The following is a 27,413-nucleotide window of genomic DNA, read 5'->3' on the forward strand; positions in this document are numbered from 1 at the left end:
TATCGAATATAATCCTACTAATTTTAACGTTGAAGACCGATAGAAGGAATTGTCAAATTAAAATAGTCCTCCAATAGAAGGAATTGTCAAATTAAAATAGTCCTCCAATAGAAGGAATTGTAAAAATTGTCCTCCATGCGTATCTAGCAGAAACGACAAAAACAACTTTTGCGACAGTGTTGAGCTGGAGATGAGATTCCGCTCCCTCCACCCCACCACCGCTTCATATATATATATATATATATATATATATATATATATATAGGGAGAGAGAAAGAGATATTACCCATCGAATCGATCACAAATATAAGATTAATCGTTTCTCCCGCTGTCATAGATCGATATATACAAACTTCTCCATCTCATTCCCAAAACTATTAACCGCCGCCACTCCCTCTCAATTCGATAAGGGAGTAGCTGGCGGTGGTGATTAACAAGAGCAGGCCCGACGATATATATGAAGTCGGGCATTAATCCCGCGATCATCATGTCTTTGCCTCTCTTACCACTAGCATCCGTCCTCCTCCTCCTATGCCTTATTGTCTGCATCCTACTCAAAGCTTTGTCCTCGTCGACTGCTGCTGCTGCTAATAATGATAAGAAGCTGCCTCTGCCTCCGGGATCCATGGGATGGCCCTATATCGGAGAGACCTTCCACCTCTACACCTCCAGAAACCCAAACATCTTCTTCGCCCTCAAACAGAAAAGGTGCGGATTAATTCCTATACATACATACATACATACATACATCAGTTTTCCAACTTAATTACAAATGGCAGTATGCAATCAAGACGACAAAATCTAGGTCTTGACTATATTAAGTCATTAAATAATTAATTAGAGATTAATTATTAATCACTCGATCGAGCACATTTATCATAACTAAATTTGCTGTTGATCATTGCGGTGTTAATTACTTCAAAACTAAATACAAGTTAACGTACATGTATATGCAGGTATGGGTCTATCTTCAAGACGCACATACTGGGTTGCCCGTGCGTGATGGTGGCGAGCCCGGAGGCTGCGAGGTTCGTGCTGGTGACGCACGCCCACCTCTTCAAACCCACGTATCCAGCCAGCAAGGAGCGCATGCTGGGTCCCCAGGCCATCTTCTTCCAGCAGGGCCGCTACCATGCACTCCTCCGTCGCCTCGTCCTCCGCGCTGTCATGCCCGACGCCATTCGGGACTCCGTCGCCGCCATCGAGGCAGTCGCCACTCGCACCCTTGCCTCGTGGGAGGGCGGCCGCATCGTCAACACGTTCCAAGAGATGAAGACGGTAAGTGCGTGCCTGCTTCCAAACGTCCCGCCCATTTTCGAACAGCAGTACTGAAATCCATCCTAGCTAGCTCACCAGCGAGCTAGCCAGCCAGCCAGCCAGCCAGCCAAAATTAATAAATAAAAGATATTGCTGCTCCGGCACTCATGCTTTCCCTGACATATATCGTTTTGTCTCTGGTTGGAATTTAATTGCAGTACGCATTTAACGTGGCACTGCTCTCCATCTTCGGAAAGGAAGAGATTTGCTACATAGAGGAGATGAAACGGTGCTACTACGCTCTGGAGAAAGGATATAACTCCATGCCCGTCAACCTGCCGGGAAGTCCCTTCAGCAAGGCAATGAAGGCGAGGAAGCGGCTGGCTGATATCGTGGCCAACATTATCTCATCCAGGAGGAGGAGGAGGAGTAGGACGCGGACGCAGGGGATCGGAGCAGCAGAGCATCTCGAGGGCAGCTGCGACTTGCTTGCTTCTTTCATGGAGACCAACGAAGCACTCACTGATGCCCAGATCGTGGACAACATCGTGGGGGTCATCTTTGCTGCAAGGGACACCACCGCAAGTGTGCTCACCTGGATCGTCAAGTTCCTCGCAGAGAATCCGACCGTCCTCAATGCTGTAACAGTACGTCCATAACATCAACAGCAACAGCAACATTAATTATAACCCGGCCGCGGTGCTGCTGCTCATTATTAGGTGCAGGCCCGTGCCGAGGGAGATCCTTCCCTGGCCCTGCGCATATATATATATATATATATATATATATATATAACTGCAAATCAATTAAGAAACTGCATGTGTCCCATTAATTATTACGCTTTCTAATAATCTGTCTTCCAGCTGCATGAATTAATTGATGGTATATATTCCTTTCAGATTCATTCCGAGATCTGACTGTATACAAATTAAAGAGATTGATTAATTAATTAAATTATAAATATATATTTATATATAGGAGGAGCAAGAGGACATCATGAAGAGTAGAGGTGAAGCGAAAGAGGGGGAAAAGTGCCTAACATGGGGCGATACCAGGAGGATGCCGATGACCTCTAGGGTGATTCAGGAGACAATGAGAGTTGCTTCCATCCTATCTTTCACCTTCAGAGAAGCCGTCGAGGATGTGGAGTTTGAAGGTCCGTACATATAATATACACGTACCTAGTACATATATATATATATATATATATATATAGGTGACGGCCGAACGCTTTCTGTTCAGACAACTACATATTTCTCACACACATACATATATCTACATGAATGTTAGAACTTAGAATTGCGCAGCAAATGTGTCCGAAAATGTAAAGATCAGATGCTACAGGCGTACATACGTGCATGCTTGCCTTTTCTTTTCTTTTTTTTCACGCTTACTGATCAAGTCTAGATCTTTGCCGCTTTGGTGTACATACGCAAAAACCAACAGGATATCTCATACCAAAAGGATGGAAGGTGATGCCACTATTCAGAAACATCCATCACAGCCCCGACAACTTTCCTGACCCGGAAAAGTTCGATCCTTCCAGATTCGAGGTGCGCGAATACCATATATAGTCAGTCGAAAGTAAATTAAGATTGAATATTAATACTGCATTATATATATTCTCTAAATACAATTAGCTTATGCATATATATTCCATGCACGCAACGGCGCAGGCTGCTCCCAAAGCCCATACGTTCATGCCGTTCGGGAATGGGACGCACTCCTGCCCCGGAAACGAGTTGGCCAAGTTGGAGATGCTGGTGCTGCTTCACCACCTCACCACCAAATACACCTGCTCGATATTCGGATCCGATGCCGGAACACAGTTTGGACCTTTTGTTTTGCCGTTCAACGGGTTACCCATGACAGTCTCTCGCAAGTGCTCTTGAACGATTGAAGTCAGCCCACGTCATAATATATAAATATTATTTACTAATAAATCTTTTATCTTTGGATTGTTACTGTTGTACCCATCTCACTAAATCTTAAATATTTAATGGTCAAAAAGTCGTTGAGAATAAATATTATTTTTAAACTATCAATAACATTCCGAATGAATTTTATAGAGTTGATCTAGGATAATTTTACAAGTATCATCCCCATGTTGCTATCACGTTTTTAGCCATTGGATCTACTTTTTGATTAAAAATAGCCCTTGGATCAAACACTATTCCACCTACCACCACCTACCACCATCATTTCAACCTCACATCTCTCCATCCAAGGGCTAAAAACACACACGTATCACTTGGGTGATACTTGTAAAAGTATTCTAGCCCTACTCGAATTTTATATATATATATATATATAGAGAGAGAGAGAGAGAGAGAGATAGTCTTCTATACTATCTATAGTACCGAGACTTCGGTACTATAGTCTCGTTTTCGATTTTAGGGTATTCAAATCAACGATCCACACCGTTAAAATTTATTTAAGGTATTTAAAGTCTTTAGAAATAAAATTTTATATTTTTTCGACATAGTTTACTTTATGATCAAACCATTTCAAAATTGTCAATTTTCAATGGCTACTATGGCGAGTTTGAAGTTCAACGGTGTAGAAGAATCTAAATTTCTTTAAATTTTGGTAGAAAATATTTTAAACTATCTAGATTAAGGTTAACATTCTTGATCTTGAATTTAAAAGTCCTATGCTCAAATTTTAAAGATTATTTAATTTTCACCGCTCATTTTGACATAATTTATTTACTAAGTAAACGATGTCGAAAAAAATTAAAATTTTATTTCTAAAAATTTCATATACCCTAGATCATATTTAACGGTGTGGATCGTTAATTTGAATACCCTAAGATTGAAACAAAACTATAGCACCGGAGCTCCAGTACTATAAATAGTACAGTAACCTAATTCTATATATATATATATATTGCAACAATAATTCAAATTTAATTAAAATATAGTTAGAAATAAGTTTATGTCTTTTATTTGATTATGATTAGAATTTGTAATTATCAAACGTGAAAATCAGATTTATTATCTGTTATGACTTAATAGCTATATATAGTATGGGTGTGACTCAGGATGTAATTAAATACTTTTTATTAATAAAATTTTTAATTTAATATATACTATTCTTTTTCTAACAATTGGTATCAAAACAAATCATACTTCCAACAACACACACACACGCAATAAATGCAGAAAGAATAAACACAAATAAAAACTTACATTAAAATTGTCAAAGAATATTCTAATTAGTATCAAATTTTCCTCTAAAAATATTAATTCTTCACAAGTAATATATATATATATATTATATATTATATAGAGAGAGAGAGAAGAGAGAGAGAGAGCAGGGCAGGGCTGCTATGCTCTCAGAGCACGGAGGCTCCGTGCTCCTGAGCCGTTTTCGATGATGAATTTTCGAATCGACGATCGGCTCCGTTAGATTGATCTAGCGCATTTGAAGTTTCTAGAAAATAATTTTGCGATTTTTGATATCATTACCTAGTGATCGAAAGATTCAAAATCCATAATTTTTAATGGTTGATATCTGCCGTTTTCAAGTTTAACGGTGTAGAATATTCAAATCAGATGAAATTTGATAGAAAATTCTTTATACTATCTACAACAAGATTATATTTCTAATCGAAAATTTTAGTGATATATCACCACTTTTTATAGGATTTTTATTTTCACACGTTAAAAATTATTGATTTTGAATCCTTTCGATTGACTAGTCGATTGCTAGGTAAATGATATCGAAAAATCGCAAAAATTATTTTCTAGAAACTTTAAATACGCTAGATCAAGTTTAACGGAGCTGATCGTCGATTCGAAAGCTCCATCATCGAAAACGGCTCAGGAGCACGTACGGAGGCCTCCGTGCTCCTGAGTCGTTTTCGATGATGAAATTTTCGAATCGATGATCGGCTCCATTAGACTTGATCTAGGGTATTCAAAGTTTCTAGAAAATAATTTTTGCGATTTTGTGATATCATTTATCTAATGATCGAAAGGATTCAAAATCAATAATTTTTAATGGTTGATATATGTCGTTTTCAAGTTTAACGGTATAGAAGTATTTAAATAAGATGAAATTTTGATACAAAATTCTTTATACTATCTACAACAAAATCAATATTTCTGATCGAAAATTTTAATGCTATATCACCACTTTTTATCGAATTTTTATTTTCAACCGTTAAAACTTATTGATTTTGAATCATTTCGATTGCTAGGTATCAAATAAATTGAGAAAGAATAAACACAAATAAAAACTTCCATTAAAATTGTCAAAGAATATTCTAATTAGTATCAAATTTTCCTCTGAAATTATTAATTCTCAATTATATAGGATAAATATGGATCGTCAAATATTTAGAACAATGATGATTTATACGTATCAAGTGAAATAACGGAGGATACAATATGCATGCAACGAGAAGTCTAGCTGCTACACCACATTTTCTATATCCAGCCGATCACATTTTTATTTTTGAGAGAAAAATACAGTAAAATATTTTTTCTAAAAATCATAATAAAATAAATAAATTTTTAAAAAATAATTTGATTGATTGGCCACATCAGCAATATAAATGCTACATTCTAGACTTAGGGCGCGTTTGGTTCGAAGTTGAAATCGAAATCAGAATCGGAATCGAAATAAGCTGGAATTGAAATTGGAATGACTCATTGCCTAATTCTATTTGGTTCGTTACCTGAATTGGAATCGGAATAAATCATTTCCGTTGTCAGTGTTTGGTTTAAGTAGATATAAAAAGCGTAATCAAATTAATATACTAACTTTATCTTTATAATATATTAATTTAAATTCAAATTAAATATTAAATATTAAAAATTTAGATGTTGAGCGGATAATTCAAAATATAAAACTAAATTTCGATTTATTCAAATTCAAATTTAAAATTACAATTTAAATTTAATCTGAATCCATAAATTTAATTTAAGTTTTAAATAAAATTTGAATAAAATTTTATTTAAATTAAAATTTAATTTAAATTCAAATTTATAAGTTAGATTCAAAATACCTGATTAAATTTTAATTTGTAATTCAAATTCAAATTAAAATTTAAAATTATAAATTTAATTTCTAAGTTTAAACTTAAATTTTAATTAAAAAAATTTAAAAAATAAATTTAATCCGAATAAATATCTATTTCGTCCGGATTCAACTTTCAATCCGACCTCTCAGGCCGGATTAGGATGGGAAAAGGAGGTGATTGGAGGATTCTTATTCCACTCGGAAATTAGAATCGGGAGATTGGAAAAAGAGGTGAGAGGCTGGATTGGTAAAGAGGTGATTGGGAGATTTCCATTCCACTCGGGAATCGGAATCGAAAAATTGGAAAAAGATGTGATTGAGGGATTTCCATTTCACTCGAGAATCGGAATCGGAATGGGACTTACGCATACCAAACACCTACAAACGAATTCACTCATTTCGATTCCGATTTCAGGATGAAAAAGAAGTGAACCAAATACGCCCTTAGACTTTTTTGCAGTCTTTTTAGACTTATTTCCCACCCACAAAGGCCGCCTCAGTACGTTCGATCTCAGTTCGTTCGATTCGCGGAGGAGAAAAAGACGTACCGGCCGGATGCATGGCAGCGAGATGGATGCATGAATGAACTATATATTATTTTTATAGACGTGCTAATGTACATGATCGCCTATGCAGATTCAATTGTGAAGACAAATAATCACAACTCGTGCGGAATATCGATCCTGTACAGATTTTTCGTTTTAGCTCTTGGGAGAGAAAGCTCAACGATAAGTGTTCAAACGATGAAGAAATTATTTACCCCATTGAGCAGTTTAAATGTTTCTCCGCATCTCCATATCTCTTTTCTTTTCCCCTTTTTTTTCCTCTGAATTTGTTCCTAGATCTTTCATATGCATACCCGAATCGCAAGACTCAGATTCCCTGTTCTCATGAGAAACGGCCTTCTACAGAACTCGGAAGCTTTACACCTTAAAAAATGCATGTCATGCATTTTCCTACAACAACAGCGGTAAAACTGGTAGTATAAAAAGTTATACGGTGCAGCCGTGACACCAGATTCTTTATCACATTATTACAAGGCGTTACATAGCCAAAGCAATTCAAGCCACTTGTGACAAAGCTTCACACTTTGATGTCTCTGCTTCATAATTGATCTCATTTGGCACACCACATTAGCCAGCATCTACAAAGTAGAGAATGCTGCTTCTCAAGATCGACCCAGTTTTTGCGAAACTAATAGTTGCATCATTCATTAGTCCAAGAATCTTACCAAGATCAACACAAATCAAGTCTGGGTCACTGCTCCAGATAAAAGCAGAAAAGCCCCTTGTAGACCAAGTTCCAGTGCTGAACCATCTCGGTCTTATCCCCACTTACACTATGGGAAAAACACATCACTCAATTGGCCAAGGCCAGCAATTCTTATAGTCTTCAAACTAACAGAAAATCAGCAATTTATCATCTTAAACTATTCCTCTTTCTTTGCAAAAAAACGCTTGATTTTGGATCTAGAAAAAAAACGAGCAGTTAAGCCGGGTGAGCCCACCTTACAAACTCGGATGGCTTTGCTCTCTTCGCAAATAAGGAAACACTTTATCTTCTCTTCTTTTTTCACCTTCATGTCCAAATGAGAGAAAAAAAAAAAAAAAAAAAAAAAAAGTTTTCTTTTTTCTTTCTTCTTCTCTCTCTCAACTATCCAAGTAACCCTCAAAAGCAATTTAATCTCATTTTCCCTCCACACAATGTCCTTATAACCACAAAAGGTCCACAATCAAGTCAAAGTTTGTTTATAACCCTCAGCAACTAATGTTTAATGTATCAATGTAGTAGAGCGATAGAAAAAGTTTCAGAAAGAAAAATGGAAGTGAATAAAATGCCAATAAGATGCAAATCATTTGGATGTGAATAAAATCCAGTAGAAATATTTTAAAGGAAACAAAATATAAGATTGCTAACAAACTGAAAGTTTTTCAAGTTGATCTTAGTAAGGACATAAAGCATACAATTCAAAGTGCTCTGGCAATTTGTTACAGAATATATAAATAACAAAAGTATGAAACGAAGGGAGCTTCGAAACAGAACAAGAAACTATTACCCAGGATGTAGTTGCATTCCTACTACATGGAACAAATTAATTATCAGCAGCAGCTTCAGCAGGTGTTTTGGTGGTCATCTGGTCAACAGCATGCACCGTGCTCTGAAGCTCTTCCCATATAGCTTTGTAGACCATTCTCTGCCTGTTTACTGCAGATTGTCCCTCAAAAGCTTTTGAAACTACGTCAATGCTACATCACAACCACGAAACTGAATGTAAGCATCATTGCCAAATTTCAGTCACAAAGGTTAGACATTAAATAAAAACATATGCTATTATAGAAGAAACACCTATGAACCAATTGGAAGCAAGTTCTGACATTTAACTAAGAAGATTGCAGCATACATATGAAAAGTACTTGTACAGGAATATGTGAAAGAAAGACGTGATATATTCATATCCGCCACTAATTATTACTTGTCTCCAACATGCTCTGAACAAGAAGAAACTGTAGAATGGTAATGTGAGCATCAGTCTCCATGTAAGAAAGTATGGTTAATTTCTAATCATTAAGAAGAAGAAAACATAAAGTTAGTATCGAACTGAAAGTCTGTCAAATGCAGAGACTCACTTAGAACGGTGATGTAGAGCAGAATTACCACCATTCTGTTAGAATAAACAATAAGAAAACAGAGTTCTGATGTTCAATTGCTTGAATAATATAGTCTTGCATAAGCTCACAGATACAGAGGCACGTAAAAGCATCTTACAATATCCTAATTAAACATATTGTGCCACAAGAAGTGAACATATGTTTATGAACTGTAGACAACATCATACCCATGAAGTTCTTATATTTTTTGCTAGTTGAGTTACATAAGTCAGCTTAAAATATTAGAAAGAAGACCGAAATGCAGATCTTTTGTATTTGATATCAAGGAAGCAAACAGACCTGACATGTCGACCATCACCATAAGCATCCTTGACAATAACAACATCAGCTTCCAATTGCTCCTTGATCTGCCAAAACCAGAAGAAAATCAGTACTTACCCAAAAAAAGAGAGATTTTTAAAGCAAATATTAGATTATCGATGATTTAAAAATTAAAGAATCACCAGCCATACCAAGATGATGATGATGATGATGATGTAGATGTAGTGTTATAGAACGTCCAAAAACGCCAATCTAAATGAGATATAGAAAGAGGAAAAAGGAGTGTCTCCATTAACTACACGTGATAGACTTAGGGCTTGTTTGGTTCATCCATTTTGGGTATGGAATGGGAATCCGTTTAATCAAATCCGGTTAATTTTGTTTGGCTCGCATGAATCGGTTTGGGATTCCTATTCCGGACTGGAATGGGAATGGCCTATTAGCCTTCAACTTGATTCCGGTCTTCTAGCCCGGATTGAGATTTCATTCCGGAAGCCCACTAAGTTCTCGAAGCCCATGTGACCATCTCACCCTCCTTCTCTTCACCCCTTTCTCATCAAAAAAAAAAAATAAAAAAATAAAAAATTATCCTCTCTCAAAACCCTATCCCTAACCCACATCAATAAAAGTTTTTAAAAATAAATTTGATATTTTTTTTGGAAAACTTATTAGAGAATAGTATTATATTTTTCATAAATTTTAAATAATATAAATTTATATTTGAGAGTAAAATTAGTATTATAGTATCCTATAATTTTTTTAGTTTATACGAACCAAACAATAAAATGTGAATAACTCATTCCAATTCCCAATCCACAAATAAACCAAACGTCTTGGGGGAGTGGGCCATTCCAATTACCATTCCAATTCATTTCCATTCCATTATCCATTCCAATTCCACCCTTGAACCGAACAAGCCCTTAGAGAGACTAATGATTACTCAAACACACAACTACAGTGAGTTAATATGGTGCGTGGTAAGCTAAAACGGGGCACTACTTTAATCATGTTTAAAGCATCATCAGATTTTTATTCACTATAAGTAACAGCAAGCAAACAGATTTCTAAACTATGCCATTACCTCAATATTTAACAGCATGCCACCAGGTTCCTAGATTATGGGAAATGCTTGTGTTCAGAAATATATTTTAAGATGGAAGGAAATTTGATTTGTATTTTTTGTATTTGCATATTCTAGTTGTGAGGGCTTAATCCTATCTTCTCTATGGAGTAGTGCCACATTCTTATATTAATGTTTTACAAAGTTCTTCCTTACTGTCAACTTTCAACCAAAAAATACATAGGATCTTGAAATTTGAGCCCCTACACATAAGGGCCCTCTCTTCTGTCCTACTCTAGATTTAGTACTCCGAATATGCTCATTTCTCTTTGTTTTCAACCTTTTTTCTGAATTTTTCTTTGTCCCACCTCTTCATTGCCTTTTCTTTTCCAATTTTTCCACCATATTGATGAATACAGACAAGCAGCAACTAGGAAACCCATCTAACTTCTACTAGCAAACTGCCCCGACCAACTCCGAAGTCCAAACCTCTATCTATGGAGTCAAACAAAGGGCCATCAGAGAATATAGACATTAATTGGTCGAAGCATGTCCCCTATAGACATAAAAGTCTTAACTGGTTAGATCAAAACAAATTAGGCTCGATCTCATGTTGATGAATATATGCACGATTTAGGTGAAGATTAGGATTTTTTTAGAATAAGGTCATAGGTCATAAAGGAAATAAGCTTTCTCTTAAAAGTCCCATTTTTAATCTGAGATATATTTGGAATTAGTTCATAATAAACATCATCTTAAAGTCCCATTTTCCCAAAAAAGTCCAAAACCTTTCAAATGCAAAACAATTGTCACCCTCAGAGTTTACACTTTACAGTTGTGTAGACGCATCAAAGATTACGATTAGCCCTAAATGACTCCATTAAAAAACGAAGCAACGATCTAGCTCCATTCATAAACAAGAGAAGCCTTTCTCAACATATTAACAGGCCTTCAAACGACTATCCATCCCACATCCCTACCAAGTGTTTGAATTTTCCGAGAAGGGATCGAGAGAAAAGGAAAAGACCATGACATTTTGAAGCAGATTTCAGAAAGTTAACATGACATCGTGACACACCGTACAAGTGGTTACCCAGAAGAATATAAAACCAGCTACTACAGTCATCTAATTTTCAAGCTTTTACAATCCCATAGATTCTGCAATCAAATGGCTATTGAACTATCTTCATTAGCGTTGATCAGTATAGTTCTTCTGACAAAGTAGAAATTCGGTCAGATTGAGGATCCTAACGGATACTTAGTAGAGGACCAATTTTATCAGGTGAATGAAGACGAGCAAAAGGGGATAGAAGAGAGAGAGAGAGAGAGAGAGAGAGAGAGAGAGAGAGAGACCTTATTCTCCATGGCCTGCATCATGGGGGAGTTGATGGAGCCCGAGTCGGAGACTTGCGTGGCCCTTACGCTGCAGAGGCGCCTCACCAGAAAGGGAGGGGGAGATGGGAGAAGAACCCTCCTCCCTCGAAACGAGGAGGAGGAGAAGGAGGACGAGGAGGAGGAGGAAGGGGATGCTGCTAATCTTAGGGAAGGAGCAGCAGCAGCAGCAGAAGAGGATTGTCTGGCGGGGTAGAGGTGAAAGAGAGAGGCCAGCGGATAATAATAAGAGGAGGAGGACGAGAAAAATGAGTACGAGGATGGCCTCATCGCCAGCGCTGCCGGAGCTCTCATCCGCCCCCGCCCTCGCCCGTTCGATCTGCCTCTCGGCTATGGCCTATTGGCGACGACGACTGCTTGCTGGCTTGCTGCTGGTACTCCCGCAAATCCCGAGGAGGAAAATGAGGGAGCGGACGGGCTCGATCCCAGTTCCCAGCAAAACTGATGCGATCGGGGTTGGATTAGGCTAGAGTCGGAGTCGTTGGGCCCTTTCAAAATCGATCGGGCCGGATTTCTCCCCCGCCCCCCCCACCCGTTTAGCTCTCACCATTCAGTCATTCACCAACTCATCAACTTCATCCGCCACCACGCTGTCAATTTAGCCCATCAGTTCGAGACCTATAAAATCACCCAGCTGTTTAATAAATTAGAGATCCGAGATTGATTCAAAGCGGCCAGGTCGGGTCGATCGGATTGAGCCTGTAGTTTCGGATGAACTTTGCCACCCCTAACTGAGTCTGAGGGGTGTATATATTTTATATTATTTTATTATATTATTATTATATCCATTAAAACTAATGGTTTTGTTAACCACTAACAGTTAGGAAATATCATCGGCCGAATAAAAATTGAACCAAATTATCATTGGTTTTCGACAAAGTTTTTAGTCTAACTGACAAACTTAATTTAGCTAAAAATTAAAAATTGTAAAAAATCACTAAAAGAACCTCTTTTAAGTCTTAGGGCCTTGAACAAAAGACAAACCAAAAAAAAAAAAACAAAAAACAAAAAACAAAAAGGCCTCCGCAAAGATTATCCTGTTAGAAGAACACCTATTACGCTGTCGTGCGGATCAAAGCCATGGCTGCAAAGCACGCGATTACTGTTGCTGTACGTATCCAAAGTTAGCAGCGAAACAATATGTAGATCCTGAAAAAAAAAAAAAAAAAGAACAGAAGTGAAAAATGTATACAAACTGGGCCTGAACTATATATGCAGCAGCCATGCTTGCATTTTCTGCAGATTCCTGAACTTCACAAATTTGAATTTTACTATATATACATGTATTTTATAATATATTATAAATTAAACTTCAAACCAAATTTAAGTCTTTCTAACTATCTTGACGGAATATTTTGTAATTGATTAATACAATGCTGCACTACTTGATGAAATCTTCCACAAGTTCTTTGATAGAAACAGACATGTACGTCTAGTCAAATTTGTTAAAGTTTTCTACACAATTTTAAAAATCAAAATCGATGTAATGTTCAATTGCGAAATTTATATTTTTTAGAATTCAGATGTCCGTCTAAAAATATGGACTAGCTCAGATAACACCTTTATTTTTTTTTCTGATAAAAAAACTGGTGGATATGCAAGATATAGGACAGTATATTGTACATTTGTAGCACCAGTCATCAAATATATAGCACCACATTTGGAAGTTCAAAATAAGGTCGAGTGCTATCAAGCAAGTGGTTAATACCTCGGTTATTCTATAGGATGCATCAACCTCAAAAATTTCGTTCTTAAGCAAGAATTAAACATAATTAAGCTAGAATTAAATCACAATTACGCATAGGAAGTGAATGTCTGAATCAAGTACAACCTGTATATATTCTTCGTGGTTGTCTTTCTCATTCATGAGACATGCGTATATATGGTTGCAAATAAGTCTGGATAAGTACAAAGTCTATTCCTTTAATTTCCTTGTGGTTGTCTTTCTCATGCGTTCATGCCAAACGCGAGGGCAGGCACTCTTTTATGCTGGCTGTCGTGAGCGGCATTATTGGCAGGGTCTTGCATTATTACCGGATTATACCTTGTTGCTTGCCCCCTGGTCACTTCAGAGAACAAATATATTCTTTGGACCCTACATAGGTATATTTTGTGCGTTGAATTGGACGCGTACTGATATTGAGCCATGCATATATATATATGTGATCTGCGATAGACGTAAAGAAAATTAATACGCGAGCATAGCAAGTTATAGTGACATTTTTGGCAGGCAAGGAGATGAATTGATTGAGAAGATTTTTTGGTTTACAATAACAGAATAGCTAGCCACCAGTCTTTTTCGCTGAGCCGTAGGAATATGTGCTACTACATTACTGTCAGCTGTTTGTTTTCTCCACTATCCAACTTTAAGCACTGCTGGCTGGCCCTTCCCAGCAGGAGGCTATAAATCAGCAGCAGCCTCCGAATGAATGTTGTGTGCTAATTATAATTTAGCGAAGCCAGCTGATCGAGCTAATTATTAACTCTCCGAGAGATCGGAGAGAGAGAGAGAGAGAGAGAGAGAGAGAGAGAGAGAGAGCTCGGTCGACTAGTTCAGATTAACTGATCCAATTTACTTAATTAAGTAATGGCGTCGATGAAGGCCAATAAACCTCAAGTCCAGTCTTCACAAGCGCAGGCAACAAAGGCGCCACCGCCCCAAGTTAAAGCTGCGGCAGCAAAGCCCACTCACAAGAAGGTGGTGCAGAAGCCACAGGAGACAAAGGTGCTACGTACCTCCTCCTCATTTATTAGCTAATTTAATTATTACAGCACTCAAATCTTTAATTGTGTGCATGCATGAAACAAATTCATAATTATTTTTCTATTTTCTCAAGGCAGAGACACATATATATTAAACTTGTCTGCAGATTGCATGTATGATTGATTAGTTATGATGCAGGTTTCAAGTGTTAAACCTGCAGCTCCACATGCTAAATGAGATTCGTCTCGCCAGCACCGAAGTTGATGACTTCTTACTATATATATATATATGTGTGTGTGTACATGGGCTGTTATTACGTACTTATAGAATAACAAAGCCCTAGCTGTGTTATTTGAATGTGATCATAAAGTAAGATTGTAAGATTATCGCGTATGGCTTGATGTGCCTTGTAAAAGCGTGCACGGTATAACTATGGAGTAAGACTACTAGTTTGTGAAAGTGACATGTGTGTATTCTCAATGTAATTTTTGGATTTTTTATAAGGTGATTAGTTATAACTTATAACAGTAAGGCGGATAGCTAGGTAGCGGCACTAGTTCTTTTCGAAAGGAATACATATATATAATGCTACAGTGCAACTAGTAGATTGGAAATTCTTGCTCGCAATTTACGGAACAATCCGATTTAATCATCAACAATTTCTTTCGGCAGTAAAATCATAAGTTTCAAATTTCAAATTAAAATTTCTATTTATAGTTCTCAATACCTAATCTATGCATTCACTGCAATACAGATTTTGGATTTCTTTTTTGTCTTTCTTTTTTTTTTTTGCCTTAATTTTTTAAAAAATTTTACTGCTGGAAGTAGGAGAAGACTCAAAACTAAATATATATACTGAGTTTAATGAAATAAACAGGTAAACATGTATTGCCCTAGGGGTTAATCGACTGTATTGCCCCCTACTTCTCAACATTCTCAACATTAAAATAAAGGACTTGGTGGTTGGTACCCGAGATCTAAGTTCGAATCCTAGTTGATTTACATTTCCAGCTAAATTTATTTTTAAATAAAATAAATGAAACGGGTAGCATGCTATCTATTTTTAAAAAAATATTGAACCTTCTAGGTCTTTAACTGCACATGCTCTCTGCTCTCTACTCCCTAGTTTGTCTCCTTTTACTTGGAATATTATTTCTGTACCGGAAACCCTATGCTAGGAATATTTAATTTTTGCTATCACAATTATTCCATGTTGGAATCAATCAAATATCTCTGCTTTATATGAAAGTACAATAACAAATATTTTTTAAACTATCATTTCAATACACAATATATCCTATAAGAAGCGTGCCTGTTACAAAAAAAAAAGAAAAAAGACTGATTTATAATTTATAATATATAGTTAAGCCCTGCCGATCTCAAACCCCTTCCCCTTGCCTCTCTCTCTCTCTCTGGAGAAATCTGGAATTTACCCTGCATGATCGTTTGCATTGGACCTTACCGATATGTCAAACTCAGAAAGAAATGGCAGATATACAAGTAGAATAATGTATGCGCTTTTATGATGTTGAATGTCCCACATATCCTTTCTACTTATGGAAAAAAAGAAAGGAAAAACTTTAAAAATTCTCCTATGATTTCATATTTTTTTATTTTAGTACCCTGTGGTTTAAAGTGTATCAAGTTAGTACCTTGTCGTTTCTCACTTTATCACTTTAGCACTCTGTGGTTTAAAGTGTATCAAGTTAGTACTCTGTAATTTTACACTTTATTACTTTAGTACCATGTGGTTTCACACTTTATCACTTTAGTACTCTATGGTTTAAAAAACCACAGGATACTGACTTGATACAAAATTAAAACCACAGGGGTACTAAAGTGATAAAGTGCAAAACCACATGGTACTAACTTTATATACTTTAAACCACATGATACTAAAGTGATAAAGTGAGAAACCATAGGGTACTAACTTGATACATTTTAAATCACAGGATACTAAAGTAAAAAAAAATTGAAATCACAAGAAGATTTTTGAAGTTTTCCCAAAAAGAAAAGAGTTAATAGTAAGTGTTCCGCCCGTTGCTTTTGACAATGCATCAAATGAATAGGAACTGAGTATAAACTCACTCTCCAACTCACTTTCCAAACTCACGGCACATTGGTAGTCGTACACACAAATCACCGTTTACGATAGTTCTAACCATTCGGCCGTTCTTCCTAACTGTAGCATTCTTGCAAAAAGTCATCTAATATTTTAAATTAAAATTTATTAATATAAATCATTCATTTATATAAACAATCTGTCCATTCCCTATTTCATTCTTGACAAAAAAAAAATAATTATTTAACATTAAAATTTTTGAATATTGATATGTAGGCTTAGTCTGGTAATATGCTAGCCTAAGTTGCTATTTTTGTATTTATAAAAGATCTAACAAATTTAAAAGTACTTTAGAATTTTTTCTCTTTCAATACTATAACAATGGTCTCAATTGTCACCGATCTAATGGCGGTTACAACCGTAATTTCATAGTGTGTGCATATAAATATATATTAAACCTTCATAATATAAAAGTGGTACTTGGCACCATCACAATGCTAAACTAGGCTGTAATATAATTGAAGTTTAAGGGGCCACTGTATTATAATTGAACTTTACGGGTCCATTGTAGGATAATCACTCGTCGATGGTAGTTAGAAAACAAAAATCAAATTAGATTAAAATAAATTGACTGTTGATATAGAAAATCTTTACCTTTTCAAACTATAAGCGACCATTCTTTTTCTTTCAAAAAAAAAAAAAGAAAAAGAAAACACCCTTTTGAGTATTGATTTACTATTGCACCAAGGTAGAAGTGATTTTTCACTTCTCCTAAATAGGGAAAAAAAATTACTAAACCAAATGGTAACCATACAAAGAGCGAGAAGAATCTAACTGATGGAGGGCAACATGGGGCTGGAGCCCATTCCAGAGCCTCCAAAGGAACCGGGCTCCGCATGCTTGACTCTCCCATAGCGTCGGATGTGACGAAGGAGCCTGGCCAAGAAGGTGTTGTGGCAAATGGTTGAGCTGTCGCAGACGACAGCAACGTGCTTGCGCGCCCTCGTTACCGCCACATTCATTCGCCTGCTGTCGCCCAAGAATCCAACCGCTCCTAATGTGTTCGATCGCACCTACATGCAACATTCATCATGTGAATAACTAAATGATGATAATTAATACCTGCGCAAGTTATCGGCACAAGTCAAAGCTTATATATGTATGTGCTTTATTTGCAAAATTATGTGGGCGAGGTACCATTGATATGATGACGGCATCAGCCTCCCTTCCTTGAAAGCTGTCTACAGTTGCAACCTCAACGCCAGAAGCTTCTGGATATTCATCAAGCCTGTCCCTCAACAACTGCACCTGAGCAATATAAGGTGATTGAACCGCAATGGCCGTCGGAGAGACCCCTATACAGAATAAAATACTTCATTTAGTAATTAATGCAGCTGAATGGTTTTAATGTATTACATGGCAAACTAATTTGTCCTAAGGCTGGTCATATATGGCTTAGAAAGAGAGAGGAATATCATTATTCTTGGCAAGAAATAAAAATCAGAAAAAGATGAGGTTATTTGTAACAACAAACAAAATAGACTCTTACGATGTTAAGGCCCTATTTGGATGCACTGCCAGAAAACTCTACGGAGTTTATATTCTGTGGTTTAAGTCTGACTAAAATAGAAAATCATGTAACCCAATTCTAAAAGTTTGAGTAAATTTTATTTTAACCCTACTTTTTGGTCCATACAGTAACTATCTTTTCAGGTGTCTACTTAAAGCAGCCAAGCACCTTATAACAAAGTTTTTTAGGAACACAGAATAGTTATACCAGTCTTTGCTTTATAATGCATCCAAACATGGCCTAATAAGAGTATAAGAAATATAGTCACAAATACCACCCACACAATATAGAAGATCCTGAAAATAATTACTGTACAGAAATTACAACTTTTCAATTGATGTAGAAACTCACGACAAATGGTATCACGTCAACATCAAGATATGGTAGATAATGTTCTACTAGGGTAAGCCAATTCAATTCAACTTATTTTAGTCAATGCTTTTTTGTGATACTCCCAGCAGCTGCTGAATCAACTCATCTTCTCCGTCCCAAATTCAAAATCGACGATCTTTGCTAAAACCAAGAGTTGACAGGCCATTTTTAAATGAGTATGTATATTTTTTTTTTTTTTTGTGTATGCTGACACTGATGTTGGCAGATAGAGAATTACATATTAACAGTTAATATTTAATTTTAGGGAAAACTTCAAATACCCCTCTTGTGGTTTCACTCTTTCTCACCTTAGTACCCTAAGGTTTAAAGTGTATCAAGTTAGTATTCTGTGGTTTCGCACTTTCTCACTTTAATACCATGTGGTTTAAAGTGTATTAAGTTAGTACCTTGTGGTTTCGCACTTTCTCACTTTAGTACCATGTGGTTTAACATTTTATTAAGAGAAAAATAAAACCACAGGGCACTAACTTGATACAAAAATAAAACCACAGGATACTAACTTGATACAAAAATAAAACCACAGAGTACTAACTTGATACACTTTAAACCACAGGGTACTAAAATGAGAAAGTGCGAAACCACAGGGTACTAACTTGATACACTTTAAACCACAGGGTACTAAAATGAGAAAGTGCGAAACCACAGGGTACTAACTTGATACACTTTAAACCACAGGGTACTAAAATGAAAAAGTACGAAACCACAGGGTACTAACTTGATACACTTTAAACCACAGGGTACTAAAATGAAAAAGTGCGAAACCACAGGGAGTGTTTTTGAAGTTTTCCCTTAATTTTATCAAGAAATTTGTTACTGTAACTAATATTTGTACATTCTCAAGCAAGCATCTCTAATTTGTTCATCAAAAAGACAATGCTGCAAGCAATCCAAAAGTAGAGTAAAACAAATTACATAGAATTTGATCTAAAATAGTAAAGCAAACACTTGAAGAACAATGTTGGGCATGAAATCTGAATTTTAACCTACTTCAAATCCATAGATAATGTTCAATCTGACTTATCTTCATAAGATTCATCTCTATCCAGTACCAAGACTGTAACGTCCTAATAGTTCCACACTGGATGAAAAGATAATTGTGTATGAGAATATAAGGACCAAGAGCTCTAGTAATAATAATTAAGCTTAAGTATTTTGGGCCATTGGTTTGAGCCTAACAAATTATTACTGCTAGTGGGCTAGATCGTTACAATGACCCCTCTTCATGGAATTAGTCAACCTATCTATTGTGCGGATGCTCTAAATTATCCAGTATATAGCATGTAAAATTCAGTAAGTCTCATATCCAATGACATGAGTTATTTGCATACACCCAGAATAATGAAATATTCATTTCTTCGCAAAGAGCACGTGCATACAAAAGAGGAATACATAGGTTAAAGAGGAAGAGATGTATACCAGAATAAATAAGATTAAAAACGTGTTGCACAACTATGTCAGCTTCACCTTCATTGTAAAAAGATCCTGTGCCAGCGGGGTCCAAATGCTCCTCACAACCAACATATAAGCTGCCATACGGCATTCGCGTATCAAGTAAGAGCAGAGGGCATTGAGTTATCCACGTAACCTGATCAAAACCAAATTATGTGATTAGAAATCTACAATAAATTTCTCTTCAAAAAGTTTGATAAATGATATTACACCATATCAAGTTTTAACATGTTTACAGATTTGTTCCTTACGAATCTGCTAGGAGAATGAGTTATAACAGAAGATTAAGCATATATAATTACTACATATTGGCCTAGATGGCGAAAGCTTTGCAAAAAAGTGTGGTCGGACAATGAATTGTGACTAGCCTTGTATATTGTGTTTTGATCTTATGTGTGATGGTGTCATGCATTGACTGAGAAATCTCGGACTTGCAAAATGATGAAGTTTATATGGTCCGGGGCTTCAAAATCAAGCTTCTAACCCATGGTCACAAGCTAGAATTTTTTATTGTTCACGCTATCTGTGAGATAGTACCCAGAGTACTCGTCCTTCATGCAGTAGATGAGTAAAATTTACCTGACAAGGAAATTTCACAACCTAAGGATTGCTATAGTTACAAAGAATGTCCCAAAGTAAACTGATCCTTATTAAGAGTCATGAAAACATGCAGATCTCCTTATTAAGCCACTACCACTGAGTTTGTTAGCTTCATTCCCAAAGGCATGAAAGATCACATCCTCCTCCCACCGCTTAGGTGCTGACAAATTCATTCTCTAGCTTACTCCAATCGTGGTTCTTTCACCATTCTCTGCCTGTGCCATGCACGATAATCTAACATTGATAAGCATGATAAGTTGAGCAAAAGGGCAGGATCTTGATGGTCTTGTTAAGACAGACACTATTGTGTTGTTTCTTCTCAATTCAATCTTTTCTGGTAACATGCTACATCCCAAAGTTCCCACCATTCTCTGAGGTCGTGTGTTCAATCTCATCATAAACAAATTTGGTGGTTAAACTCCCACTAAATAAATTGCAAAGTTATCCCCCAAACTCATTATTTCACTTTGAACAATATTCTTTTAAAGTGAACTTATTGCTCCCTAAACTTCTATAAATGTAACAAATTGGCCCATCCTGTCATGTGTCATAAGTCTAATGATGACATGAATGGCACATAAACAGTTTCTGTAACCTATGCACCAAAGGCCCCAAGTAGAGCTTAGAGTTTGACAACTGACAATATGAGCCCATTTCATCAGCTGCAGTTAACAGATATATTTTCAGATTGAAAGCAACCTTTTGGTACTATTTTTTCAACCAAAAAAAGAAGGCGTTGACCAAGTCACACATCGTCTTTCCATCAATGAACTTAACATCAAATGGCAAAATGAGTCAATTGATATATCTATAGAAGCTCGGAGGTTGTTAAATTAACTTTAAAAGAATGGGAAGTGAAACTTTTATGAAAGTTCAGAGGCTAACAATGCAATTTATCTAATTCTGCCCAAACTATATTGCAAGTTAAGTCCCGTCGCTTGTCTCAACTCTCATCAATGTGCCTTTCATATCCATCATGCATGTGTGAAAAGAAGGTGTCATGACTAACAGTCGTCATTACCATCAGATTGATCTTTCATGTAAAGAACACAACTGTATTATCGATGGTATTGAAAAATTTTCAACCTAAGTGGTGTGAATCCTACACCAAGCTATGCAAGTGCTGCATGGTTCTTTAATAAAGCAAAGATATAAGTAGTCGTCTAGGAGACTAGGACATTATCAGAAAATTGTATTGGTACATTATATGAAATAACCGTTGTTTTCCAAAAGCTTAAGCTATCAGAGAACGATGTTTTTAATATTTATACTCAATACTTTTCCTTCCTCCTCGACTAGAGACTTTTAATAGGCACGGGACATGGATTTGAATTAAATAGAAGTAAATTACATAGTGCTACGTGCCTAATGAGACTCGAATTCAAGACCTCTTGGTCTAAACCATGTTAAATTATATGAAACAATTATTGTTTACCCAAAAGATTAAGCTACTATATAGCAGTGTTTATTAATATTTATATTCAATGTGTACAATAAAAACTAGAATATAGTACCTCTGACTAGAATATTAAAACTCTTTTTTTGGAAGCTTTCTAACTTTATTAAGTATTTTTTTACAACAAAAAGGCAAATGCACGTTAGGATAGCCCAAATATAGATACAAATAGCCCTCTCCTGTGACAATGAGGTCTATTTGAATATAAAATCGAAACTAGGAAATCGTGCCAATTGTACTACCTAAAACTTCATGATCACCATTTGATAGAAGATGTTTTATTGTACACCACACATCTTGAGGAATATCTTTCTCCCAAGAGAAGCAAGGTTGATGGTTCAGGAAGAAAGCAGAGCAATGTCTCAAATTGAATATGGACTACTAAGTACTAATGGAACTTAACAAGAGGAGTTGGTCATAACAATAGAACCACACACATGCTAGTTGATAACCAAATCATTGGTTTACTCCATCGAAGGAAGAGCATACTAAAATAGATAATATCATCTACCACATTGTCATAACCAACTAACGAGGGAGTATGATGCACTGTATTGTTTGATGATCTACTGGTTTCCTAAGCATTTAAGCAGCTGAGGTTGCATGCTGAATTCCAAGTTTAGCGTGAAAAGATTTATGCACCAGCTAAATACAATAGGTTAAGGCATTAGTAAGATACTATTAAATGTTAGAAAGCATACCTTCACAAATGGAGAATCGACAAGAAGATGCGACGAGACGGTTGGAGAAGACTTCAACAATCCTTCATACATCTCTTTTGATGCCCAACTGGCTATTGCATCATGCATTCGGTATTGAATCGTCAATCTTGTGGTTAGCCAACCATCATGTAGAGCTGACGCTCTTTCCAAGAGAGACATACCAAGACCACCTTCCAGAGCCTTTCTGGACAAAATAACTGGTGCAAGCTGACACTGATCACCTGCCAATATGCAGCGCTTCCCTTGCAAAATGGGGATCCAGCATGATGGTTCAATTGCTTGCCCCGCCTCATCTATAATGACCAGATCAAAGCTGTCCAGTCTTCGGATGACGGGGTCAGCTGCTCCAGTATTAGTCGATAGGACAACCTGGGCATTTGACAACACTTCTTTTATGGTTTCTTTCTCTTTCTTCTTCAAAGTCTTCCCAAGCTGTTTTAAGAGTTGACGGATACCTGCTGCTAGGGAGTCATCCTTTAAGCAAAGCCTGAGGTCCTTTCTTAAATCCGATTTTTTCCTCTCAAACTCTTTCTTAAAATCTGAAAGCCTGTTGTTAACTATTTCTTCTAGAGATTTTGAAGACACGGTTGAAGATATACGGGCAGGATTTCCAACACGTACAATATTCAACCAAGAATCATAGAGTCTCTCAACCAGATTATCCACAGCTGCATTCGTAGGAGCTGTTACAAGTACACGCTCACCTTGCTGGACAGCAAGGGTTATTAGTTCCTTCAATAATCTAGTCTTGCCAGTACCAGGAGGTCCTTGAATTATCAGAAGAGGCCGCTTCTTATTCAAGCCTAAGGCAATAGCTTTTAATTGGGAGTCATCAAACTTTTCCTTCTTTACTAGTCCATCAAGTTTTGACTCACCCCATTCGATGAGATGATTCTGCTCAAGCCACATAATGTCTTCCTTGTCCCCAAAGAGAGAAGCCACCACAGCAATTGAAGGATTTCTTTTCTGTAAACCATTCTTCTGGAGAAGCATTAATGCTTCACAGTTGCGCTGCCAAATCAAATGTTGAAAAGAACAAGATAAGTAAATCAACTACAAGGGAAACCAGCATGACCCTGTTTTAATTGTTCTGATAGACTTAAATATGCAACTTTTGAATTTGTAGACAGCATTCCAATCACCTTACGAGCACAACTGAACAAAACATCTATTTCTACACAAAATTCAACTTGGATAACTCACTTCTCATTATTCTATAGAATTTTTCACTGTTCAGATATAACAAGGCATCTAGAGGATAATAAAGGTATGGAAAATGCAACAAGATTAAGTGTTACAAAGTCATCGTCTCGGGCATGATTAAATAAATTACAAAGAGAAGTTCCTTATAGCAAGATGTAATGCAAAGGAGATAGATATTAGTCTTCAAGTAGTTTGAGACTATGGTAAAGCTGTTTTTCTAGAGTAGTCATGATTAACTAATGACTCTTTCAGATCGATGGGATAACCTTGTTCCCTAATGCAGAGATTCAATCATGCAAAAGAAGTTTAGTAGAAGTAACAGCAAAACCAAATAGCACTACACAAAGCAACTAAATCTTGAAGCTATCTTCAACAATCTGAAAACTAGGGCTTTATCTAAGTGAGGATGTATGAAGATTGCACTGTTTGAATACCTCATATGTAAGTGAATCTGCCAGTCCTTGTATACGGTCGATGCGGATGCTCTTCCCAAATAGCTTAGAGAAGGTAGGATCACCATGGCGAGACTCAAGAGCCACAGTGATGCTACGACCATCCTCACCTAAATTATAAACAAAACCTTGCATGCAAGATGTCGCTCCTGCACCTGAGCTATTGCATGTTCTCACACAAATCATGTCCCCTGGAGAAAGAGTGGTTGGGGGCAATCTATTGTTACCTTCAACTTTAAATAGGACCAAGTGCAGACCTCCCAAACCTGCAGGCATTTTACGACACAAAACATTTTGCAGGGATTTAATAACAACAGTTTTCCTAGAGCTACTGACAATCTTCCACTTTGCGAGAGTAAATATATGCCAGAATATCATGAATATTGAAGCCACCATTTATGATTTATCTGGAGAAGAAACTTCCATTGATTAGTCTTTGGCAAAAAACATTTACTACTATTTTCTTACCATAGGAAAAAAAAAAAAAAAGTAAATCAAATCATATCCAAGAACCTATTTTTGGCATCTATATGCAAGTGAGTGGTCGACTCATCAGTCAAGCATGTAACACTTTGTGTTTCTAGTTTTCAAGAAAACAGATTTATGTGCTCAACTGATACTATAATTGGACAACAAGTCACAACGGACAATGTACTTCAGATTCCAGAGAATAGCAATAAAGAAATCATAGGTTGATCTATAGATAATAACTCAATGAGGTCATGTACTAGTAAGAGAAAAACTTTCCTCAGGGACCACCAACTTACAGTGAGTACAGTCCATGAAAGCTCCACCGTCATATAATTTTTTCTTTTTTTTTCACAATTAACTTTTGTCTGATGAAAGATTTGTAAGTTTGAAAGCTAGCAGAAACAGTGAGCTTACCAGTTGAAGAGCTAATCACATTCAAATTGCAAATGGTGTCGCATTGCTCTTGCTGTGCCTGCCCATGGCTCACCAAATATTCAATCGGTTTAAGCAAGTCAGAATTACTCTCTGGTGTCGGAACTGCATTCAGCTCTTCTTGAGTGAACTCCAGCTCCGCATCCCGCTCTATGCGAAGAAGGTCTGACATCTGCTTCACAAAGTCTTCAATCTTTTTCAGCATTACTTTAGCTTTTTTCAGCTCTATCCCAAGACCACTATGCACTGCCTTACTCTGGGGAGTCTTTCGCACTGCCGCTCGATGCTGTGCTGCAAATGAAAACAGTCAAGCATAATTTCATTAATAACAGTGGCAAATGAACACGCCAAGTGTAATTACATTAATAACAGATAAGGGAAAGAAAGGGCCACAAAATCAGCAATCATGAACATCAGGTTGAGGCAGCGCTATGATATTGACTATCCTCAATACCACTTTAAATTAGCCCACTGCTTGACTGGTTAAATTCGGTTTACATGAACAGACTTTGTCATTTTAACTTGTGGAACTGCCGATGTCAGTTTGAACACAATCTCAAACCAAGCAGATATTACGCCAATATCAGGTTCCCAATTTTAAGTAAGAACAAAAATGTAAAATCATTAGTCTGAACAATTACTAGGCAAGGGTTTTTAATTCTATTATCATATGTTGGAGAAAAACGTAGGAAGCGGAAGGGAACCTGAATTGGCAAAGTCTTTGAGAAGCATCCAGGATTGGGTGGCGCGCCAGTCGGTGATGACGGCCTGACGCTGGAGGTCCTGGAGGACGTCCCTGAGCTCGCGCTGGAAGTGGTCAAAGAGGGTGGGGTAGTGGGTGCAGGCCTTGAAGCAGAGGGCCTCCAGGCCCTTGGGCATGGGGACGGCGTACAGGTAGGGCTGGGCCCGGATGACGAAGCCGAGGCCCCCAATGCTGGCCCCGTGGCCAACGCCCAGCCGCTGGCGGAGCTCGGAGAACTCACCCTGGAGCTCGGCGGAGGCAAAGTCGGAGGCCATGGAGCGCATGCCCTGGCTGATCCAGCGCACCACGCACTTGCCCAGCTCCCTCCGCCCCAGCGGATCCCCGTTCTGGTACACCGCCCCCACGCTGATGGACGCCTCCTCCGCCGACGGCACGCACTCCTCCTCAGAACCTTCCGCCGTGGCCGATGCGGCTGCCTCCTCTTTCTGCTTCTTCCTCCTCTTTCTCTTGGCACGCGGTCCTGCCAGAGGAGGGGGGAGGGCAGCAGATGCTCTCGCCCTTCCGGCGGCGGTGCGAATGGGGAGTGAAGGAGAGAGGGGTCCCGCAGAAGAAGCGGAGTGAGAGATACCCCCCTGCTTGTGGTTGCTGTGGACTCGGAGTTGGGAATAAGAAGCCCGAAACCAGGAGGGCGAGGGCAAGGGCAAGGGCATTGCCGATCCCAAGGCGGCAGCACCACACGAGCAGCAAACGGCACCCTTCATCTCTCTCTCTCTATTCCACCACGCTCATCCAACGCGAAGGAACAGAGAACAAAGAGAAGCAGGGAGGAGAGAACGAACGGGAACAAGAGGGGGAGGGGCCGCCCGAAAGCGGGACGTCCCTCTTTTCCTCTCTTTTTTTTTCAACAACACATTACTCCGCCTTCTCGTTATTTTCTTTTCTATTTTCCCCGTTTTTCTGCCGAATTTTAAAGGCTTTCTGCCGAATTTTATAGGCTACCGGCCTCCGGGTGGAGGCTTGTGGGCCGTGCGTCCGCGGCCAGGGAATTTGCTACGTAGAGTTTGGAATGACCAATGGTTGAGTGCACAACTGGCCTGCTTGCGGATCTTCGGCTTGCGTGGGGATCGGATAGACGCCCTTCGAACGTAGTGGGCCTTCGAGGAGGTTGTATACTGGCCGCAGAAGAAACGAGAGGGAACAGAGACATGCATCCGACTGGCCTCACCACTTCAAATGCGATTCGTTCTAATCCGACCTTTCCAGTCTGACTTGCCAATCTGGGTATTGCCAGCTCGAGTTACCACATGCCAACTGAAACTACTAACTCGTTAACAACAGAGACTATAGTTTGTGAGTTAACGCAGGCGGCGCGCCGGGTAAAAAGTCAAACAGGCCGTACTTAAGCTGGGCCGAATGGCCCCTTAGTTCTCTTGCGAAGCACACCACATTGCCGAGCCGAGCAGGCTCTCAGCAAGGTTTGGACCAAACCGTCTCGCAGGGTTCTTGCAGCCCATCCATCGTTGGGTTGG

The 27,413-nt window shown here is 37.9% G+C and overlaps 3 protein-coding genes and 1 long non-coding RNA gene across 6 annotated transcripts; 2 read left to right on the forward strand and 2 right to left on the reverse strand.

Moving 5' to 3' along the window:
- On the forward strand, positions 305-3,300 carry LOC109707971 (abscisic acid 8'-hydroxylase 1-like). Its single transcript, XM_020229521.1, has 6 exons — positions 305-708; positions 957-1,278; positions 1,476-1,904; positions 2,236-2,413; positions 2,704-2,810; positions 2,934-3,300. The coding sequence occupies exons 1-6, from the start codon at positions 458-460 to the stop codon at positions 3,147-3,149; spliced, it is 1,503 nt and encodes a 500-aa protein (XP_020085110.1). The 5' UTR covers positions 305-457; the 3' UTR covers positions 3,150-3,300.
- On the reverse strand, positions 8,149-12,150 carry LOC109707038 (protein BOLA4, chloroplastic/mitochondrial). Of its 2 annotated transcripts, none has more exons than XM_020228085.1 (3): positions 11,629-12,110; positions 9,234-9,301; positions 8,149-8,531 (listed from the first exon to the last, which is right to left on the reverse strand). In XM_020228085.1, the coding sequence occupies exons 1-3, from the start codon at positions 11,959-11,961 to the stop codon at positions 8,378-8,380; spliced, it is 555 nt and encodes a 184-aa protein (XP_020083674.1). In that variant the 5' UTR covers positions 11,962-12,110; the 3' UTR covers positions 8,149-8,377. The 2 variants fall into 2 exon arrangements, with proteins under 2 accessions (XP_020083674.1, XP_020083676.1); XM_020228087.1 differs by having other exon boundaries at positions 8,464-8,550; positions 11,629-12,150.
- LOC109707176 lies at positions 14,072-14,874 on the forward strand. The gene is made up of 2 exons (XR_002215430.1): positions 14,072-14,392; positions 14,570-14,874. It is a non-coding gene; the product is annotated as an uncharacterized LOC109707176 (long non-coding RNA).
- Positions 17,027-26,849, reverse strand: LOC109708191 (DNA-binding protein SMUBP-2). 2 transcript variants are annotated; one of them, XM_020229827.1, is made up of 7 exons: positions 25,886-26,849; positions 25,164-25,472; positions 24,261-24,544; positions 22,603-23,634; positions 19,861-19,981; positions 17,631-17,788; positions 17,027-17,506 (listed from the first exon to the last, which is right to left on the reverse strand). In XM_020229827.1, exons 1-7 carry the CDS (start codon positions 26,643-26,645, stop codon positions 17,264-17,266), a joined length of 2,907 nt encoding a protein of 968 aa, XP_020085416.1. In that variant the 5' UTR covers positions 26,646-26,849; the 3' UTR covers positions 17,027-17,263. The 2 variants fall into 2 exon arrangements, with proteins under 2 accessions (XP_020085416.1, XP_020085415.1); XM_020229826.1 differs by having other exon boundaries at positions 19,813-19,981; positions 25,886-26,847.

The sequence above is a fragment of the Ananas comosus genome, linkage group 3, assembly GCF_001540865.1.
Source record: "Ananas comosus cultivar F153 linkage group 3, ASM154086v1, whole genome shotgun sequence".
NCBI lineage: Eukaryota > Viridiplantae > Streptophyta > Magnoliopsida > Poales > Bromeliaceae > Ananas > Ananas comosus.

What these genes read in the sequence shown, in the direction of transcription:
- LOC109707038 (XM_020228085.1), bottom strand. Translation starts at nt 11,961, where the DNA reads ATGAGAGCTCCGGCAGCGCTGGCGATGAGGCCATCCTCGTACTCATTT. An exon ending in TGCAGGCCATGGAGAATAAG is followed by an intron (nt 9,302 to 11,628) that starts GTCTCTCTCTCT and finishes TGGTTTTGGCAG; the next exon opens with ATCAAGGAGCAATTGGAAGC. An exon ending in GGTGATGGTCGACATGTCAG is followed by an intron (nt 8,532 to 9,233) that starts GTCTGTTTGCTT and finishes GTTGTGATGTAG; the next exon opens with CATTGACGTAGTTTCAAAAG.
- LOC109708191 (XM_020229826.1), bottom strand. Translation starts at nt 26,645, where the DNA reads ATGAAGGGTGCCGTTTGCTGCTCGTGTGGTGCTGCCGCCTTGGGATCG. An exon ending in CAAAGACTTTGCCAATTCAG is followed by an intron (nt 25,473 to 25,885) that starts GTTCCCTTCCGC and finishes TTTCATTTGCAG; the next exon opens with CACAGCATCGAGCGGCAGTG. An exon ending in CAGATTCACTTACATATGAG is followed by an intron (nt 23,635 to 24,260) that starts GTATTCAAACAG and finishes TTGATTTGGCAG; the next exon opens with CGCAACTGTGAAGCATTAAT.
- LOC109707971 (XM_020229521.1), top strand. Translation starts at nt 458, where the DNA reads ATGAAGTCGGGCATTAATCCCGCGATCATCATGTCTTTGCCTCTCTTA. An exon ending in CCGTCCTCAATGCTGTAACA is followed by an intron (nt 1,905 to 2,235) that starts GTACGTCCATAA and finishes ATTTATATATAG; the next exon opens with GAGGAGCAAGAGGACATCAT. An exon ending in TCGATCCTTCCAGATTCGAG is followed by an intron (nt 2,811 to 2,933) that starts GTGCGCGAATAC and finishes GCAACGGCGCAG; the next exon opens with GCTGCTCCCAAAGCCCATAC.